Here is a 19,300-nt window from a genome sequence, read left to right on the forward strand (position 1 = left end):
ATAATGTAATATTTATAAAGCTGGTTCTACGTTACACAAATTCTAAAGTCTAACATTACATAACACGACAAAAGTATAAAATCATTTCACTACGCCAAGCAAAATCTATAAAATAGCGACGTGTATTGGAAAATTGATTGACGGGAGAACGTAATTATCACAAAAAATCTATAAAATGGCCGGTAGGTTATTTGCACAGATCGAAAAAATTAAAAATAAACGTAATTCACAACACGTAACAAACATTTGTTTTATAAGGTAATACTAAGCATACGACTGATCTTTAGCAACGTTTAATTGATCTACCTTTTTTACCACGACACTTCACAGTTCACACGTTCACATCTGAACAATCCCCATTGAATTGTAATATTTAATATTTCTATGTCAATTGCTACTTTTGGGGTTTGTAGATTTTTAGATTATATGTGGCTAGTCGCTAATAAAGGTTATTTTTAAGGTTAAAATTAAAAGTTCATTAAAAACTTTTTACTGTGACTTACAAATGTTCAACGAACTTTTCTTATCACTTAAAAACTTTAGATATATATAGGATATATCTATATAGTACTTTGGCCTGTGAGGTAAGATGGGATACCGCTAGCTCCCAAGTCCCATATTTCCTAATCGTGAATTCAACAATTAATAGCGCTTTTTTAGACCCGTGAGGATGCGGTTATATAATTTTGTACATATTCTTTTTTTATATACCAAATAAGACAAGCAAAAATAATAAAACATGTCCCATCTTCCCCCATCCTACTATATCTAAAGACACAAGAGGATATATATTTTGAATATCAAGGTTTCATAAAAATGAACAATTTAATAAAAACAATACTTTATTTCAGCAACAACATTGGCAACATTTATGCAATATAAATAAAAAACAAGAGTACCCTGTACGGCGGTAAAAAGTAAAAAAAATACAGTAATAAAAATAATCCTAACAGTTTATCCAAATTTAACGCTGTGTTGTTTGACGTCATCCTCTGACGTATCCTTCTGCTGCGTTACGCATAACCAGGGCTTCGTTTTCGACATTGCCCCAGTCACGTTTCGTCCGCAACATATGACGTCACGCATACGTTTTATGAGAGTGACGTAACCTCGACGAAAGTTTCGATTCATGATCCCGTATATGAAGCTATTAATGGCACTGTGACGTAATAAAGTGTTAATTGTGAGGTAATACATTATTCTCTACCATGGTCTACTGAAACATAAAAACATTTGCAAGAGAGCTAGAATCTAATGAATGGGCATGTAGCATTATAAATTGACAAATAACATACGTAATGATTTGATTTTAGTCACTGAACAAAAAATAGAAATTAAGAACAACATTTAACAAGAGCAACTGTTGGGAGAAAAGAACCTATATGGCCACTACGTGCTCAATACACAAATGAAAGATTAGGTGGGAGTATATAGTCAGTAGGATGGCGGAAGATGGGACACCTTTTCATTCTATTTTCTCGACCCCTTTTGTAGTAAACAAAGAACACATTCAAAGAAATATTAAACCGTATACTCACGACTCCGATAGACCGTTGTTAATTGTTTAAAACATGACCACTATATTTGGAGATTATGTGCTTAAGGTGTTCCGTCTTAGCCCACCCTACTATAAGTTATATAATCTATTAGGCCAGGCCTGAACCCACTTACCTGTTACTTAGAGCAAGCCAACCACAAGCCCGTTTCGCCAACGCACTCACATTTTGATGCCACACCAACGTCATAACGCCATATGGGACACCAGAATAATACGAAGAATACAACAACGACCATTAAGGTCAACATCAGCGCTCGTTCTCGTTCCCCAACCCGCTTTGATCGAGCGTTTTTGTGACTATTTATAGAACTATGTCGCGAATGGTGCGGACGAACGTTCTGCACGACTGACGATGAACTTTGACCTTCTTCAGATTCAGATACGGTTGATTGCTTCTGAAAGTAAACGTCGTGACGTCAGAAACACGTGGGTGAATGAAAGGTTATATGATTGACCAATTATACCCGACGCCATTGGACAGTGGTTAAAGCGGTCACAGCGTAGCTAAATTATTACCGGTTGGGACCAGATGCTACAATTGAGAGCATCTGTGTCCTTGGTCAAGACAGTAACGGTCATTGCTCCAACGCAGTGGTAACTACAGGTTGTCTAAGTAGACAGTCACACAAAATAACAACATTCGGTAACTTGTTAGTCGACAGAAGGTTTATGAAACATACACCTTGAGTTGTAATGACTGTCGTTGCTCCCTTCTCCTCCTCACATAAGGATAAACAAGTTAAATTTATTTACCTGGATTGCCCGTATCGAGCTTCCGTTAGGTGACGCTATTTCCCGGGTCGCGTTTTTTTTCCTTGTCCGTCTCACGTGCCTATGAATTTAATTATAAGTTATTAATTATTCATGGGTGTTCATGGGTATCAATGTAAACGCTGTAATGCGAGCTGCGAGACTTACGCGAAAATATTGAAGTAGAAGAACCCGGTGGCGCATAAGGGAACAAAGATGGCGGTCGATACAAGGAATATGTTGTACCCGTATGCTACTTCGTCATTCCACATGCAAGACATCATCTTTTCGTTAAACGTAAGCAAAGGGGGACTCCCTGGGTTATAAATGACGTATGGTATATTGTGACGTAGGTAAGATGTATATAATAGGGCGCGGAGAGGGATACCTTTAACAATATCCTAATTGTATTTTAAACAATTAACAACGGTCTATGGGAGTCGGTTTTTATAATTCTTTGAATGTAATTTGTTTACTATCGAATAGGACGAGAAAATATAATAAAAAGGTGTCCCATCTTTCCCTACTATATATGACATAACAGTGTGGCGTAGGAGAAATGGTAGGACATATACACTCACCTTGCCAGCCCACAATCAATGGTAATGCGATCAAGAAACTCGCAATCCAGATAAATGCAATCCACCCCAGTGTCTTTCTGTGTAAATGTAATTTGGGTTTATCCACACGTGGTTATTACGTCACGATGCGTCATAGTGCGTTCACACAGCGTTATATGACGCTGGTCACTTATTACGACGTCACAATGCAGTTTAATTATAGTGGTAAAGGTCGCGAGTGGTTGAATCTTTCTAAGAAAACGTTGACAAACGTGCTACGCAACTATGTGAGATTTTTACACCTTTTATTGAACAGTCATTTGCGCTAACACTATATGGATGAGGTCCTAGAGACCTATCTATAGGACCTTTATGTATATATACATACATACCAAGGCTGGATAGCTGTTTATTACACTAAATTAACTGTACAAACACAATCATAAAGCCTCCACAAGCATACCCTTTTGGATATTTTCATGTATATTTATAAATGGTTAGTCGTAACCGCAGTAGTTGTACACCAAACATATTCTAACAACTTGTTCATGCATTTTATCTATAAACGTGCACCATTACGATTCCTATTTAACTTTTAATATCCTGTCCTTTCGTTCATCCAATTTAAGGATATAAACAAACTAATGTTATGTAAACATTACCGACCTTTTGCTGAACCAAGTCTCATATGAACCAGGACGAATAAGTTTCCAATATCTGTCCATTGATATAAACATCAACGTGCACAAGGATGCCTCGCAACATAAACAAGACAAGAATCCCGTGAACTCGCATAACCACGAACCCTCAAATACGTTCCTGTATCCCTGGAAATATAAACAACTTTAAAGCGCGATATACAAACAAGCGGTTACCTAATATTCGATAAATACCAACTGGAGTTGAGAATTTCAGGGTTGCTTATAGCGTAATGTAAAGTATAGTAGGGTGGGGAAAATTAGGACACCTTTAGCACATGATATCCAAATATCCTGATCGTGTTTTAAACAATTAACAACGGTCTATGGGAGTCATGAAGTGCGGATACGCTTTTAGAATTCTGTGTATGTTCTTTGTTTACTACTAAATGGGACAAGAAAATAGAATGATAAGGTGTCCCATCTTCCCCCGACGTACTATACCTTTTTCTTATGAAGACTTACGTCTTACCATATTTTTAACAGTTTAAGTAAAAATATAAGTAAAAGGGAACGTAAAGGTTGAGATATTTTTTTGTAGCGTATGTCTCGTCACATGACTATAGAATCTATTTATGAACTTCCTTCTGTCATGAGGTTTAAAACATGTTTAACTGTTACGATTTTAGGACTTCACTACCACGTGTTCGAATTATATATATGAGGTTCCCGCTATTCATATAGTAGGTAAATCTAAACGTATCATTCTATATTGTGTATCTATAAATAAAGGCGGTTTCGTTTAGTTATGTATATATATAAAACTACAACGACTGAACGATCCGTATACGTGTGTATCATGTACATAAGTACATATAAGACTTACATTAAAATATATATAGGGCTATATAATAAACGTAATAACACTAAGAAATGATCATAATTGGTATTAGTCAGTATTAGTCACGGACCACTAAAACGATAAACCGTGAAACATTTATAGCATTGAGAATTAATGACTGTATTTTACTCTTTAGTGGGTATTGTAATGTGTAGGCATAACATTGGTACAAAGGCGTAAAGATGTTTTAATTACCGGCGGATGTTTTCCACCTGCGGTAACTTAGACTTAACTTTGACGCTATTTCCTTACCATAACATCAGTATCGCTTTAACGCTTTATAAGCCATTGTAATACAGGTCTATAATATACTTGATTACTCCTTATACACATCTTATTTTTATTTAAAGACTAATTTGGAAGAACTAAATATAAATGGCTAAAAAGGGGCTGTTTTTCTAATAAGTGTAGCGACCAGGCTTTAACAGTTTAGTAGTATTTATGGTTTAACCGCGTGTTTTAACGACTATTCTCCCTAAATGCTGGGCTTTTATTACTTTAACTCTTTGCCATCGTAGACGAGCAAACGATTAAGATATATTTATTATTGTTTATCAATTGGGGTTAGAATCCACGTTTTTATTTGGAACTTTTATTCAAGGAGCATTCACATGGATAGCGTGTTTTAACGACTGGCGTTTTATGTCAATTCTTTTCTCATATATAGTTATTCCAATCAATATGGTCTTCGAAGATATAAATAAAACCTATGTTATTATAGGGTAATGGGCTGAATTCTAGACCCCCAAACAAGGCCCCAACCCGAAAAGATTAGTTTCTAAAGATATTACGAAAATATAGCTCATGTAACTTGCTGTTATCATATTCTAATGGATAACCAAAGTATGCATAGTACTGTGGGGGTAAGACGGGACATGTTTAGCACATATTATCTAAATGTTCTGTGTTTTAAACAATTGAAAACGATGGGGAAAAAAGGATACGGTTTCACAATTATTTGAATTTTCTTTGTTTACTACCAAACGTGATGAGAAAATGGAATAAAAGGTGTCCCATTTTCCCCACCCTCTATTCCGAAACGATAGCTTATAAATATATCACTTACCGACAGAACATTGGCAAGCACAACCGGCATATACCATGCTGTGATTGCCAGATCAGCCAGCGCTAGGTTTGTAATAAAACCAACTCCTGAGTTCTTGAGACGGCGTTCGCATCTTATGGAGCCGATAATCAACAGATTTCCGATCGACCCTGCCATTGATACGTCACAATAACGTTTTAAGATCTTTAGTGTCGCAACCGCGCGTGTAAAACGCGATCAATATTCGTTTATGACGTCACAGAAGTATTTACTTACCGATCACGATGACAATCAACAGAAACACGATTTCGACTTGTGGCAGTTTATAAACTTCCGTTTTGTTGCCTGGCAACGAAGAGTTGTCTAATTCTAACATAATCGACTTCTTTGTGACGTCACATTCACGTTTTCTGCTTCACTATCTTTTTAACTGTGTCGTCACAATAACACCTTACACGTAACAATACCTTTACACTACAACACGTTACTAGCTTCGATGCTTCCACAATCAACTGCCATGTATGCGGTTATCAAGCGAACGCCTTTTTCGCGACATCCGTTCTCATTCGCGCTCTTTTTCTTTCTCCGCGCCTCCGCATTGTTTCTCTATTGTTACGCGAACAGCGCAATTCCGCGAACGTAGCTCGCGTGTTGATAATCACTGGAATTCCAACATCGACCAGGCGCTCGACGAGAATCTGAGATTTTTAATTCTGGAACATTTCTCTTTGTTGTCGGTAATCCAAACATCCAGATACTCTTTATGACGTCATAAGCGCGATTTCCTCACAGTTCTAAATAATGAGTAAACCCAGGATGTTTGTTACGTCACACCACCCACTGTGACCGCATATGATTTATTGTGACATAATAATAAGAAACGTCAATCTTCCCGCTTTATGACATAATAAATATCCATTCTCTGGTTCACAAGAGGTATGACGTCACACCGAACCGGAAACAAATTTTCATCCCAACAATCGGTTCTATGACGTAGCATCAAACAACAATGAAGAAATAAAGTTTCTCGAATACGAACAATGGACTTCAATAAATTCGATTCTTAACAAACAATTGAACTTCTCGACCGACCAAGATTTCTTCTTTGTGTTGCATCTGTGACGTCACACATGGTTAGATCAGAATAGACGCGCGAAGACAATAGTTACGATCCAGACAACAATCAAAGAAACGTTTAGGCGCTAAGTGTTTGTATTAACACCGACTTAACGATTCGCAATTACTAATCTGTGTGTTTTATCAATGACCTGGTTTACAGATGTCATTTCTTAGCTTTTTCACGTCGTTTCGCGTTGTATTTCTTCGTTATTTTATCGGTTCTTTTTCTATATGGGCAAAGTTATATACTAAGACACACAAAGGTGACCTATAAAAATCTTCTACCACTGGAAAAGCTGTTTTTTTATGGTTTACGTTAAAAAACGTTTAGTTGCTAATTGTTCGCCTCTGCGCTGCACCTATTTGATCTTCGCTATCGTATTCGAAGAGGTAAAAATAATTAACTTAAGTAAAACGGCCTCGACATTAGGTACAAACGTATAAATAAGCCATGTTTTTTAACGCGAATTTAAAGCTATTTATAAAATATAATAAACCAAACTCACATGGTCAAACCATCTCGCTAGATGATTAAGTTGCGTTTGTTGTTCGTATGTCGATGAATCCTTCATCATGTTGGACAGGATGTAAAACAAAACCACATCAACCAACGTAAATTTATCACAGACAATGTAAGTTCGGTTTTGGAGGTGGCAGTTTACTTTCTGGGGTGAAAAGGTGGTTACCTCATGCTTGCTGTCGAGTTATAACATTAGTGTCTTCTTATGAAGACACACATGGTGTATTCATACACCTCATGCTCACTGTCGAGTTATAACATGGGTGTCTTCTTATACATCAGATACACATGGTGCATTTATACACCTCATGCTCACTGTCGAGTTATAACATGGGTGTCTTCTTTTACACCAAACACACATGGTGTATTCATACACCTCATGCTCACTGTCGAGTTATAATATGGAAGACTCCAATACACCAGACGCGCATGGTGTATCATGTCCTACTTATATTATTAGGCCATTGGTGTATTCGTAATATATACTTTTTTACATCTCCGTTAATACGAAAGGATCAGATTAACTAAAACAGCGAAGAAAACGAAAATAGCAGCGAAACGACAGTCGTTATTTTCGAACATCTCATGTTCGCTGCCGACCTACCTTAGCCAGTGACGTCACATCCTGTACATCGAGCAAACTTTCCAACCACTGCCACACGAGGGCTCTCGTTATGACGTCACTTCCCTCCAAATCTTGATATTTTGATTTTTTCGACAACGTGACTATCTCAGTCAAGCAACCGACGTCTGATGGGATCTAGAATAATCAATTGTTAATCAATCTTTAACTGTGACGTCATAATGCACATACTTCCGCTCGACCCAAAAATGACCTCAGTGACGTCATATGCTCGTTGATCATCCTGATCGTGACGAATAAAACAACTCAAAATTCCCTAACGTTATTACCCTAAACTGCGAAAAAAATACACAGATATCTTAAAACAAATACGGTAGTATGACGAAATATAAAACAATGTGATTTCGACACGAATTATACGTCATATGTCGCGGCATTTCATACGCTGTCATTATTATTTCATTATGACGTCATCATCATGCGATCGAAGACGAGTATTGAAGCACATATAGCACGCTAGAGGGCAACAGAGAGTGTGTATGGGAGTAAAAATACCCGGAAGTGGAAACAATAGCTACTTCCCGTGGAACAATGAACGCTACAGCCAACAGCGCCTTGATTATGACATAATAATAATAAAATAATTGTGCTAAGAATATATAAGTTCGGCACAGTTTGAACCCGCGCGAAAGAAGGCAAGGACGGGTCACGTGGTCTGCTACGTAGTTAATGACGTAGGTAATATAAAAACCAAGTAGAAAATGTTTCATCGATTTGTGGAGAATACTGTGGGGCAGAGGCAGATTGGGTCGAGTACGAGTTGGTAAGAAAGTAGTTACACTCGATGTTGTTAGTTCAATACAATAGCTTTGGTTTGGGTGGGCCAACTATGTATATAGGATGCTGGGTAATTAAATGGTTGGGCGTATGGTATACAAGAACAATGGTTCTCAACTTACAGCGTACAACCCTCTTATTTCGGTTTTTAGGTTAAACAAGTTTACCAAAAAAGGAAAATAATTTACGATTTTTTTTTAATTTAAAAAAAAGTGGTTTAAGGTCTAAAAGGTGTAAGGGTAAAAATGTTGAGAATCACTGCACTAATACTTTGCATGGCGATGGTCGGGTCTACGGCTCGTTTAATAAACACAATCATAGTTGAATGAATAAATGTAACCTATTTACTCTTTGCGTGGCGGGGAAACGGGAAACGACAGTCGTTATAAAACAGGAGTGTTCTGTTTCATACACGGCCATCGTGCGAAACGACGTGATTGAAAAAGACTAATTAAAAACGATTTAAAAATTGCTTCCAAGTTTGACCCAACAGCCTTTTACATTATTACTAGAACTTAAAGAACGGGATCCGGAAACAAGTTTAGATTTCATTATAAAGGACAAATATCTGCATCTGTAGTTGGCCCACCCATGTTAAATGCTGTTTATATGAAACGTGTGATGCTTGGCATCTATGACGTTGATAATGGTGATTGTGACGAAATAGTGCGATTGTTAGTTCAATATAGATTACAGAAAGTGTGGCATTGCGACATCATGCGGAAAAACAGTGTGAAGGTGACGTCATCCAGATTGAAGAAAAACTTAAGGCTTCATTTGATTTCGCGGATGACGTATTCGTGACGTCACTATGACGTATGAGTACATCCGAACGTCATCATCGCGCAGTTCTCGACTGTAAAGAAAACTCGTTAAAATATTTTATAATGACGTCACATTTCATGATGTCACAAGTTATGACGTCAAAATTTATGACGTCACAGTTTACCTTGTTTAATACGAATGGATCTGGTATACCATACTCGGGCGTCGGGTCGTTCGGATCGTAACCAAGTCTTCGCAACATAGGGGCGATCGTGGCCATGTCTCTCATGACGTCATCGGGGAGTTTCCCGAACCAACTGGTCAACGCATCAAGGTACAACGGCCGCTGTACTTGATCCGTGGATTTCTCAACGCTAAGGAAGAAGTGGTGTTAAAAATGAATGCAACTTATTTATCCTCACGTAGCGGGGCAACGACAGTCGTTATAACACAGGTGTTCTTTTTTATACATATTGTGCCAGCTCACGAGTTACCAAGTATGTAACTTTGTAAGTGAATGAATGTAACTTATTTATCCCATCGTTACATTAACGGGCGTTCTGTTTTATATCGTTCCCGCTTACGAGTTACTATATATAGTTGGTAAATGAACGAATGGGGCAACGACAGTCAGTATAACACGGGTGTTTTGTTTCAAATATCCCGTTTTCGGTTACGAGTTATCAAGTATTCAAGTCAGTTGGGAATAGTTTTATTATTCCCAACGGCTGACAGTTTGAGCAACTTATTATTTTGTCATGCATAATAAAACAACCAGCGGCCTACTACAGTTCAACCTCTGCAACTCACATTTTACGTTTAAAATTAAAAGAAGGCCTTATGTTGTAACACACACCATTGTTATCCATTGTTACGTCTATTGTATGTAACAAACACCGTTGGTATCCATATCTTTAGCAGACAGTGAACAATCGCTTACTTAGATAATGATATGTTGGTCATATGCTTCTCATGGTTGAGAACAGCTTCGTTCCAGGGCACCGATAAAAACTTTAAAATGTTCCTTGTTTCTGCCGCTGGATGGAGCACGAGTTGCTCGTAATGAACGGGGAGGCAATTCTTGGATCCAACTTCGTTGCATTGAACAAACATCGTCTCGATTGCGCGATTCCATTTCGTAAGTACGTCCCTAGTGTTTGAATAAATAATGAGAAATACGAAAACAACTGATACCTTGGATGTATTTTATATATTGGTAAGTTCATGTGTTACGGAGGCCTCCAGGAGTAACATTACGGCGTAAGTAACGTTTTTAAATGTGTTTTTTTTAATACAATCTTTTTTAATAATTAGATTGAATATATTAATGTAATAATTAATACACGGCAGAGCTACCATTACTAAAGCATTGGCATTGGTAACGTTACGACGAGACAAGCGTTCTATACCCCATTAAGGTAGTTCATACTTTACACACAATTAATAACATAGATTCAATCGCTTATATTTAGGGACGAAAGTATTCGTGTTATGATGGATAGTTTCGTTAACAGTAAACGTGCTATAACTTGGTCGCTTATAAACATGTTATAACTACTTCTATACACAGAATCGTGCCATTACTACAACCAACATTCTGTCATATATAGACACACATACAGTACACCAGCAACGTTGCCGTGCATACAAACTAACAAGTGGGTATTTAGCGATGCGGAATTTCTACTTAGGCCCGTAGCTGCAGGGAAAAACCTAACAGCGTATTTTCCTTATTATCATTCTCCATTATTAATCTCGATAACCGCTTTTTAACAAACGCAAATAAACGTTGAACAAATAAACAAAGTTAAAATATTTGTTTTAAATTTGAAAGGATTCCGGTCGTGATTGACGTCACAAAAGAACGTTGTGTGACGTCACAAGTAGTTATTTCATGATAAATGACTCGGATTTGTAAGGTAACAATACGAACAACCCTAGAATGTTGTTGTTCGGTACTTATCACTCTAACAGGTCGTTAATTAATTGTTTGTGGCTTATCGCGATGTTTGCGCTGCTAGTAGCGACTATTATGACGTCACAAGCTTGAAAGCGACACAATTCGATCACGTGTCCTTTTCAATAAGGCTCTTGTATTTTTAATCCAATTTGGTGACATGTATTCGCGTGTAAAGGCTTAAGTGGCAGAACCTACACTGACTTGCTAAACAATCCGCCAAAAATTGAAGACCGACATAAAATATTAATGCTTTTCCCTATGATCTTATTATATGCGGTCGGAAATCCCTTATCAAAACATGAAACGAAATTCACGCTTTTCTTATACTTTTAACGTGTTGATATACCGTTAGTTACGTCATAGGACGTAATAATACGGTGTAAACTGCACGTTTAAGGAAATTGATCATCTTATCAATATAGTGTTAAAGGTGGAGCAATTTAGGTGAGTCGTGAGTGTAGGTATTTAGTTATGTTTTTTTGTATATTTTTTAAACATGACCTACGTCTACTTAATTCCAACTTTTCACATATATAGTTATAACATGGGTGTCTTCTTATACACCAGACACACATGGTGTATTTATACACCTCATGCTGACTGTCAAGCGTTAATATTCTACTGTCACAATACCGACAACACAGTTTAGAAAACCAAATCATGTAAGTCACAAACAACACACAACCTCAGTCATGTACCAAATACCTTGTAATCTTACCTATAACTGTTAATATCAAACCCAGAAATTGTTACTTTTCTTGAAATAATAGAATGAGCCGTAGCCCTACCATCTCGTAGCATAAGGATGAACTTGGCGTTTGGGAAAAGCTCTTTTAAATATCTGGGTAAATATAAATGTTACAATGATACATTATAATTAGGTGAATATAAATGTAAAATGTTAATTATGTTACGTTTAATATTTAATAAGAGCAAGGGTTGAAAAAGTCAAACTTTTACATAAACTGTGTTCCGAGTGGGTTTGTATCATAAAACATATCCACTATTGAGAAAATCTTTTCCTAATTCACCTCAACCTTCAAATACTTGAAAATTTTACCGATAGACATCTAATATCCAAGCAAAGTAATTTTCTCGTACTCTTATAATGAACATATATAGGAAAAAGGTATTTCTCAAAGCAGATATGTATTATGATATAAATCTTACATTCTCACTTGAATTCTGCTGCAAATTTAGCAAGAGAAAAATTAATGAGTGTGGAAATGATAAAAAAACATTGTTTGTTGAATAAAAGTGTTGTTAAAATCTAATTGTTTAAGTTTCAATGAATTCATTCTGTGTACAGACCATTAACATATTTTTTGTGCAAATAAAATTAATGTTTGAAAGGTTAATGGGGTTCCTGTTGTAGGGGGATTAAATGGTATGCGATATGGTAACTGAGTATTACCACCTAATAAAGATGAATCTTTAGGCTGCGGAACATACAATATTCCTAGGGATGCACATTACAGAATTTCGAATCCGTGAGATTCGAATCCTTTTGTATTCGAATCTAATTACGGGATTCGGTATTCTGTTTAATGAGGTCATCACACGTCTTCTCATAAACTATATTAACAATTTTTAAAACTTATTAATTTAAAAAAATTGTGTTTGTGGGACTTTCGAAGGTAAACGTTTCCCAACGTCTTTTCATAGCCTGCTATACGTTTTGTGACGCAAAAACTACCCAATAGTACAATTTTTAATCATTTTACAGCTCATGATCCAACAAGGCTACTATGAAAGAGTCAATAAACTGACTGAGGTGGCTAAAATTATTTTTTTCCTATGAATTTAAAGAGATTCGAAATTCTAGATTCGGAATTCTAGATTCGAAATAAAGTATTCTAGGATATCCTAGAATACCTAATTATTCTGTAATGTGCATCCCTAAATATTCCCCATGACAAAGTTTTCTTATAATAGATAGGAAAATTTCCAAATTCTAGTTTGATCTAGAGTTATATGGTTCAGTGAAAAAACTAAGTCAAACGTAAAACCCCAAAAGCTTACAGGAAAGCATGGCTCTAATGAATGAGCACATTTTACTTTTAGGGCCTGATCAAAATGGATGATACAAATATACATAGATAATATACAGCATAAAATAGATAAGAAAGTAATAAAAACTTCACCATCTGGATGATGTTTTAAAACTTTCGGTTGGTTTTGTCTAAATGATAATTACTTGCTAAATATGCAGTATTAATTTGTAAGACAAACAATATATACATTAATGACCAAAGACATGGTAAATGCAAGAAAAGTTAAACTAAAAGAACAAAACAATTCTTTAATAATTCAATGCCTAAAAAGGTCGCTTGCGTGTCTAATTATATCAACAGTGTTTCAGTCTGTTTAAGATCAAAAAAAGATTAAACCTCAACACATAACTCATACCAACAGTGTATACAATGTGGTGGAAATTGCTATCTCGGTAAAGAAGCAAATCTAATAATGAAAGTTAGCTTTGCTTTGTTGGCGTGTGAACATTTTTTAATATTACAACATGTGCGTTGGAATTAGTACAAAGTATCCACAACTTAGCTTTGCATACAACAATGCTCAACCAACCATACAAATTATTGATCTAAGTTTTAGATTACTTGTAAGTTACAAGTGGTAACAACCACAATAGGTATGTTAAGTGTATGGACATGACATGTTTCACATTTGAACCACTTTCGATAAGGGGTGAAATAGATAGGTTTCTAAACTTATTTTTGCAACAACAAGTCTATAAATTAATGGTAAAAAAGAAAAAGTTCTAAAACTCCATTTCAGACAAGTTTTGTAATGAAAGTAGATTGAATTAGAAATAAACACAATATAAATAATGTAATTTAATTTGATTTTAAACCTAAAACTTGGTTTCCTATTTTACAAGAAGTCTTTTTGTTTTATTTGTTGTTCACTCGGATAACGCCAAGTGTTTAAAACAAATTAATTTTACTTGACTGGTCTATACACATATATACCACAGGGAAGCAATCTGCTCTAAAAGGTTTCAACATTTATTCAAAGCTAAGTATAATTGACCTTTATAATATAAATAATGAATATTGAAAATTATTTCAAAGCAAATTATAAAACAAACAACTCCTTCAGTAAGAACCTGCATTAATAATTCAAGTGGATGCAAACAGTGGTGGAGAATTGTAGCTTTATATTGGAGTGACAGCATAGAAAGTGGATAATTTGTTCTTACTTGATCGATTTCAATGTGAAAGGGTCTTTATTGCAAAGGAAACGCGCTGGTTTGCCGTGTTTAACAATCACTTCCAGGATGAACTGAGTTATGGCTTCATTTATTACTTCATTCGTCACGCCGGCTTCATCCAGTCTCACCCTTTCTTTGGGAGACCTGTGCGAAATTTCTGTCCATTAAAACTGTGACCCTTATAAGGTATTACATTATACAGACGTGACAAAATCTCATGCAAACATACAGTAAGGTAGGGAAAGATCAGACACCTTTATATTCTATTTTCTTGTTCTATTTGTTAGGAAACAAAGAGCATTCAAAGAATTATAAAAATGAATATAACTTGCTAAAGGTGTCCCATCTTACCCCACCCTACTATAATACTAATTTATGTGTTATGAAGACCCACATTTTACCACTAATTTTAACTTTTTACTTTTGCGTGGTACGTGCGTTTATTGCTACATCCAAAAAGACAAAATAAACCTACATTGCTACTTGCTTGATGAGTGATTTTTAATACAACATGGTCCACAATAATGATTGTAAACAAACCATGTGATACAGTCTCTTTGATTAGAGATAAATTATTCATTTAAGAAACTTGTATTACCATGGATCAGTGAGGAAAAAGCAGAGAAAAATAATTTAATTACTGAAGGGGTGAAGGTGTATTTGTAGAAAAGATTTCTAAGATCAAGGTTAAGTGTGTAAGCTAAAGTAATTTCAATTAAAAAAGTTTTAATAAAAATAGATTATTGTTTTGTTTTGGGAAAAAAGATTGTGTAGATTTATTGCGTTTAAAGTAAAATTGAATTTAATAAAAAAATGGTAGCCTAGTAGTTAAATACAAAGTTACTCTATGTCTATATTGACACTTGACAGTCAATGTTAAATATTACATTTAATATTACTTTATAAAAAAACTAATACAACTTCCAAATATTTTTCATATACCAGAAAAAAAAAAAACTTAAAAAAATAGTTTTTATACATTGAAAAGTGAATGACAGTTTAACCTGGGTTTTGCGGGGCTGGTTTAATACACTGTGTCTATACCCTGTGAGTCAAGGAGTCAACCAAGCAGAATTAATGGGAGTTATACAAATTTTGAAAAGTTTTAATACACTTGGAAAACATGTTTTTTACTCACTAAAAAGGATTGACAGTTAACGTGCGTTTTGCGGGTTGCTTTATACACTATGTCTATACCCTGTCAGTCAACCAAGCAGTAAAAAATATTGACAACCTGAAGGTTAAATATTACATTTAATATTACTTTATAAAAAAACTAATACAACTTCCAAATATTTTTCATATACCAGAAAAAAAAAACTTAAAAAAATAGTTTTTATACATTGAAAAGTGAATGACAGTTTAACCTGGGTTTTGCGGGGCTGGTTTAATACACTGTGTCTATACCCTGTGAGTCAAGGAGTCAACCAAGCAGAATTAATGGGAGTTATACAAATTTTGAAAAGTTTTAATACACTTGGAAAACATGTTTTTTACTCACTAAAAGTGATTGACAGTTAACGTGCGTTTTGCGGGTTGCTTTATACACTATGTCTATACCCTGTCAGTCAACCAAGCAGTAAAAAATATTGACAACCTGAAGGTTGAGAATTTGAAATATTGTCGTTAAATTTGCCTTTGCAACAAAGGACGGGCGCGCTGAGGAAAATAACAAAATTCCATTATTTAATTTGAGCGACAGGCCGCAGTGCGGGTTTATGGGTACGGCCATGAATGGAATCGCTAATTTAGGAAGACTTTCTTGGATATGCTTGGTAGAATCGCTATTCATTGAGAATACATTATCCTTTGTAATTTTCATTGTTTGCCTTCAATGGCAACTATTGTTGGGAAGCTTATACAAATATGGGGAAAGTTGAAAACAGTTTGTTTAAAAAACACATATTTCTGGATATATATAAATGAGTAAAGACCAATTTTTGGGGTATATACATATAATGTATATAAACACATAATAAAAGATTCCAAAAAAATTGTTAAATAATATCAGACAATTTGTTTCAACAAAACTACGTTTTCGGGGTATATATATTAATATACATATATTAATTATTAAAGACACATTATTGAACAAAAGTAGTGATAGATAATAGATATTTTGGTGGCAGGCATGTGCAGTCATCCATTAAAATTCTCCCCCAAACATCCCCCCCCCAAACACAATCATTTTGCAAAGGTGCAAATTATAAGAGAAAGTGGTTCATAAGTTGGTTTATAGCCAGAACAAATTTGGGATCGTCCGCATCAGGGCAAACTTAAAAAAATGTTACGGCAAATTTAAAGTTTAATAGAAAAAGTAAACGGATTAATATAACAGACAGTAAACATACTAAGTTTATAAATGCAAAAAAAAACAGGGGGAAAAAAGTAGTAGAATTATTTTTATATTGATTAATATAAATTCGAATAAATTTAATCCAACATTCATATTTATTTTCTTTAACGCAAAACTGTTTATCTGTAATTTTCCACATTTTCATTCCACTGACAAAACCTCAATGTTTGCCAGATATTTTAATAATTAACGAAACAAAACCGATAACAAACAGAAACAGCAACAAACATTATTTTTTATATATATCAACAACTGTAAATAAATCATTAGGCCTCATTCTACACAACCAGGTTTAAAAAAACAATTCTAAATGTTGTAAAACTTCAATGGATTTGTGCAACAAATTTAGTAATTTAAACTTGTGGTTGCAACTTGTTTACAAGTAATTGAGAAGTAATAGGCGTTACATATTAACATCAGTTTATGGTAAAATGTCGCCTTATTAACAAGTTACAAGAATAAATTTTTCATGGTAAATTTATGGCAGTCTCCATAGAGTAGATGAATTTAATTAATTTCAAGACATGTATAAATTTTAAGTTTGGTACACACTAGCCACACAGTGACTCTAATACACAAAACCTTTAATTGCTAATAATTAAAAAAACAAAAATATCATCAAACTTAATAGATGAAAAATTATCATTATTGAATTCCTTTCTTAAAAAAAGAAAAAAAAGAAAACAGGCAAAAGTTGGAGCGTGGCATCCACTAAGCCCCAACTATATATAATTTCAATAAACCAGACGTTGAACTTAACGCAGCTTAAACTAAAGCTGCTTGCAAAGCCTATAATGTAACAGACAGCATATTTTTGATGTCTTGAGTTCATACATAGTCTAATACTATACTATAAATATTCATGCTGCTTTTAATGTCGGTACTGCCTTCTTGATGGCAGTTTTAAAAGCCCTTGGTTATCTTGGCATCTTTTATGACCTGAAGACTTATCAACTAAATCTTAAGTGTTCATCAACAAAATGTTTAATTTAAACATTGCAGAAGAAACAAAAGCATTCAATCAATATAATATTGGCAATAGTGAAAATAATCTTTTCCTTTTGAATAAACTATTATACACACAGCTTATTGGTTGGATGCAAAACCACATGACCTAAACAATAGTAAACATAAATGGAATGTGAACGTAACTTGATTTACCCTCGCAAGGCTGGGCAAAAACGGTCATTATAACATGGATGTTATGTTTCATACACCTCTTGCCTGCTAATGAGTTACCATGTATGTAACTTTTTTACCCTCGAATGGTGGACAACGACAGTCGATGTTACATGGGTGTTTTGTTTAACATTGGTAGTATGTAACTTTGTGGGTGATGTGTATGTAACTTTGTGGATGAACAGGACTTACTTAAGCCAGTTTGCTCGCATCCCAAGTATCCTGGGTATGATCCTCGTTTCTTGGCCACACCGAACATCAGGATGAGCATCTAACATTGCTCTCATCAAAGTGGTTCCACTGCGTGGCATTCCACCAATGAATACAAGAGGCATGTTCTTGTCGTAATCTACAACCTGTTTATAACACAATTATTTATTTGTGAACAAAATTGGGTTTAAAAATAATCAAACGTCATTCAATAAAGCCAGGTTGGGAACTGTAACTCGTAAAACTCAAGAAATTTATCAGTAAAATATGTGACATTTAATTGCCACAAAAATTAAACTTTGGTGACAAATGCCCGAAGTCTTTTTTGCCATTCAGCATATTACTTCTCTACATTTTAGGAAGCGTAACTGTAAGATTTCCCGAACAAGAACCAAAGATCCTTTTAAAAAAACAGTAAATTCTTCATTGTACTCAACTTACGTACCTTATGTTGGTAAACATAATCTGGAACTTGGCTGATCATCTTGATTTGCCTGCCCAAGTTTGATTTCTCTGGACTTGCTACAATTGCTTGGTTGGATGCATAAAAATATGAAGCATACATCGACGACAACCAGAACGCAATCAAAAACATTCGCGTGGCAATACCCATCCTAGGGCTGCCCGTCCTAACTAGTCTCATCCTTGTAAACAAAAATGTTTAGTAAATGCTAGTTTTTTGCTGACAAAGCATCTTCGTAATGGTACTTCCTTTTTAAAGGAGAAATAACCAAGGTGATCCTAGAATACAGATATTCTAGCGGCCATTTTCGATACCTTCTACTGGTACCACTAACCTAAAATTTGGACACTGTACTAACTAGACCCCAGCGGTACCGATTCTAAAATGAAAAATTTAAAATTTGAAAAAATATTAATTATGAATATTAATATTCGTCATAAAAACATATTTATAGAATTTTCTCCCGATCCAGCTTCGAATATGTTATAGCGCTAAGTGATACCTAAAATATGAAACATTATTTTCTTAAAAAAGGTGCGGGGATAGATGTTAAATATAAAAAAGTATGATCATAACTTGAATCATATAAATATTATATTTTCGATTTTTTTTGCGAAAATATTACTT

At 35.0% G+C, this 19,300-nt stretch overlaps 3 protein-coding genes across 4 annotated transcripts; all 3 read right to left on the reverse strand.

The window, feature by feature from the left end:
- Window positions 1–824: 824 nt before the first annotated feature.
- LOC100186500 (melatonin receptor type 1B-A-like) lies at window positions 825–6,020 on the reverse strand. Of its 2 annotated transcripts, none has more exons than XM_018817059.2 (8): window positions 5,729–6,020; window positions 5,474–5,622; window positions 3,535–3,695; window positions 2,890–2,966; window positions 2,477–2,624; window positions 2,312–2,390; window positions 1,672–1,950; window positions 825–1,159 (listed from the first exon to the last, which is right to left on the reverse strand). In XM_018817059.2, the coding sequence occupies exons 1-7, from the start codon at window positions 5,826–5,828 to the stop codon at window positions 1,675–1,677; spliced, it is 990 nt and encodes a 329-aa protein (XP_018672604.1). In that variant the 5' UTR covers window positions 5,829–6,020; the 3' UTR covers window positions 825–1,159; window positions 1,672–1,674. The 2 variants fall into 2 exon arrangements, with proteins under 2 accessions (XP_018672604.1, XP_002131031.1); XM_002130995.4 differs by having other exon boundaries at window positions 1,672–1,953; window positions 5,729–6,014.
- A 251-nt stretch (window positions 6,021–6,271) lies between these two features.
- LOC100184121 (eukaryotic translation elongation factor 1 epsilon-1-like) lies at window positions 6,272–8,044 on the reverse strand. Its single transcript, XM_002131096.5, has 4 exons — window positions 7,906–8,044; window positions 7,696–7,851; window positions 7,078–7,236; window positions 6,272–6,568 (listed from the first exon to the last, which is right to left on the reverse strand). The coding sequence occupies exons 1-4, from the start codon at window positions 7,954–7,956 to the stop codon at window positions 6,500–6,502; spliced, it is 435 nt and encodes a 144-aa protein (XP_002131132.1). The 5' UTR covers window positions 7,957–8,044; the 3' UTR covers window positions 6,272–6,499.
- On the reverse strand, window positions 8,010–18,877 carry LOC100181744 (protein-tyrosine sulfotransferase 1-like). Its single transcript, XM_002131108.4, has 7 exons — window positions 18,656–18,877; window positions 18,193–18,356; window positions 14,454–14,609; window positions 11,955–12,077; window positions 10,217–10,426; window positions 9,461–9,650; window positions 8,010–9,367 (listed from the first exon to the last, which is right to left on the reverse strand). The coding sequence occupies exons 1-7, from the start codon at window positions 18,851–18,853 to the stop codon at window positions 9,350–9,352; spliced, it is 1,059 nt and encodes a 352-aa protein (XP_002131144.2). The 5' UTR covers window positions 18,854–18,877; the 3' UTR covers window positions 8,010–9,349.
- Window positions 18,878–19,300: the final 423 nt, after the last annotated feature.

The sequence above is a fragment of the Ciona intestinalis genome, unplaced genomic scaffold (genome assembly GCF_000224145.3).
Source record: "Ciona intestinalis unplaced genomic scaffold, KH HT001102.1, whole genome shotgun sequence".
In the NCBI taxonomy this organism is placed as follows: Eukaryota; Metazoa; Chordata; class Ascidiacea; order Phlebobranchia; family Cionidae; genus Ciona; species Ciona intestinalis.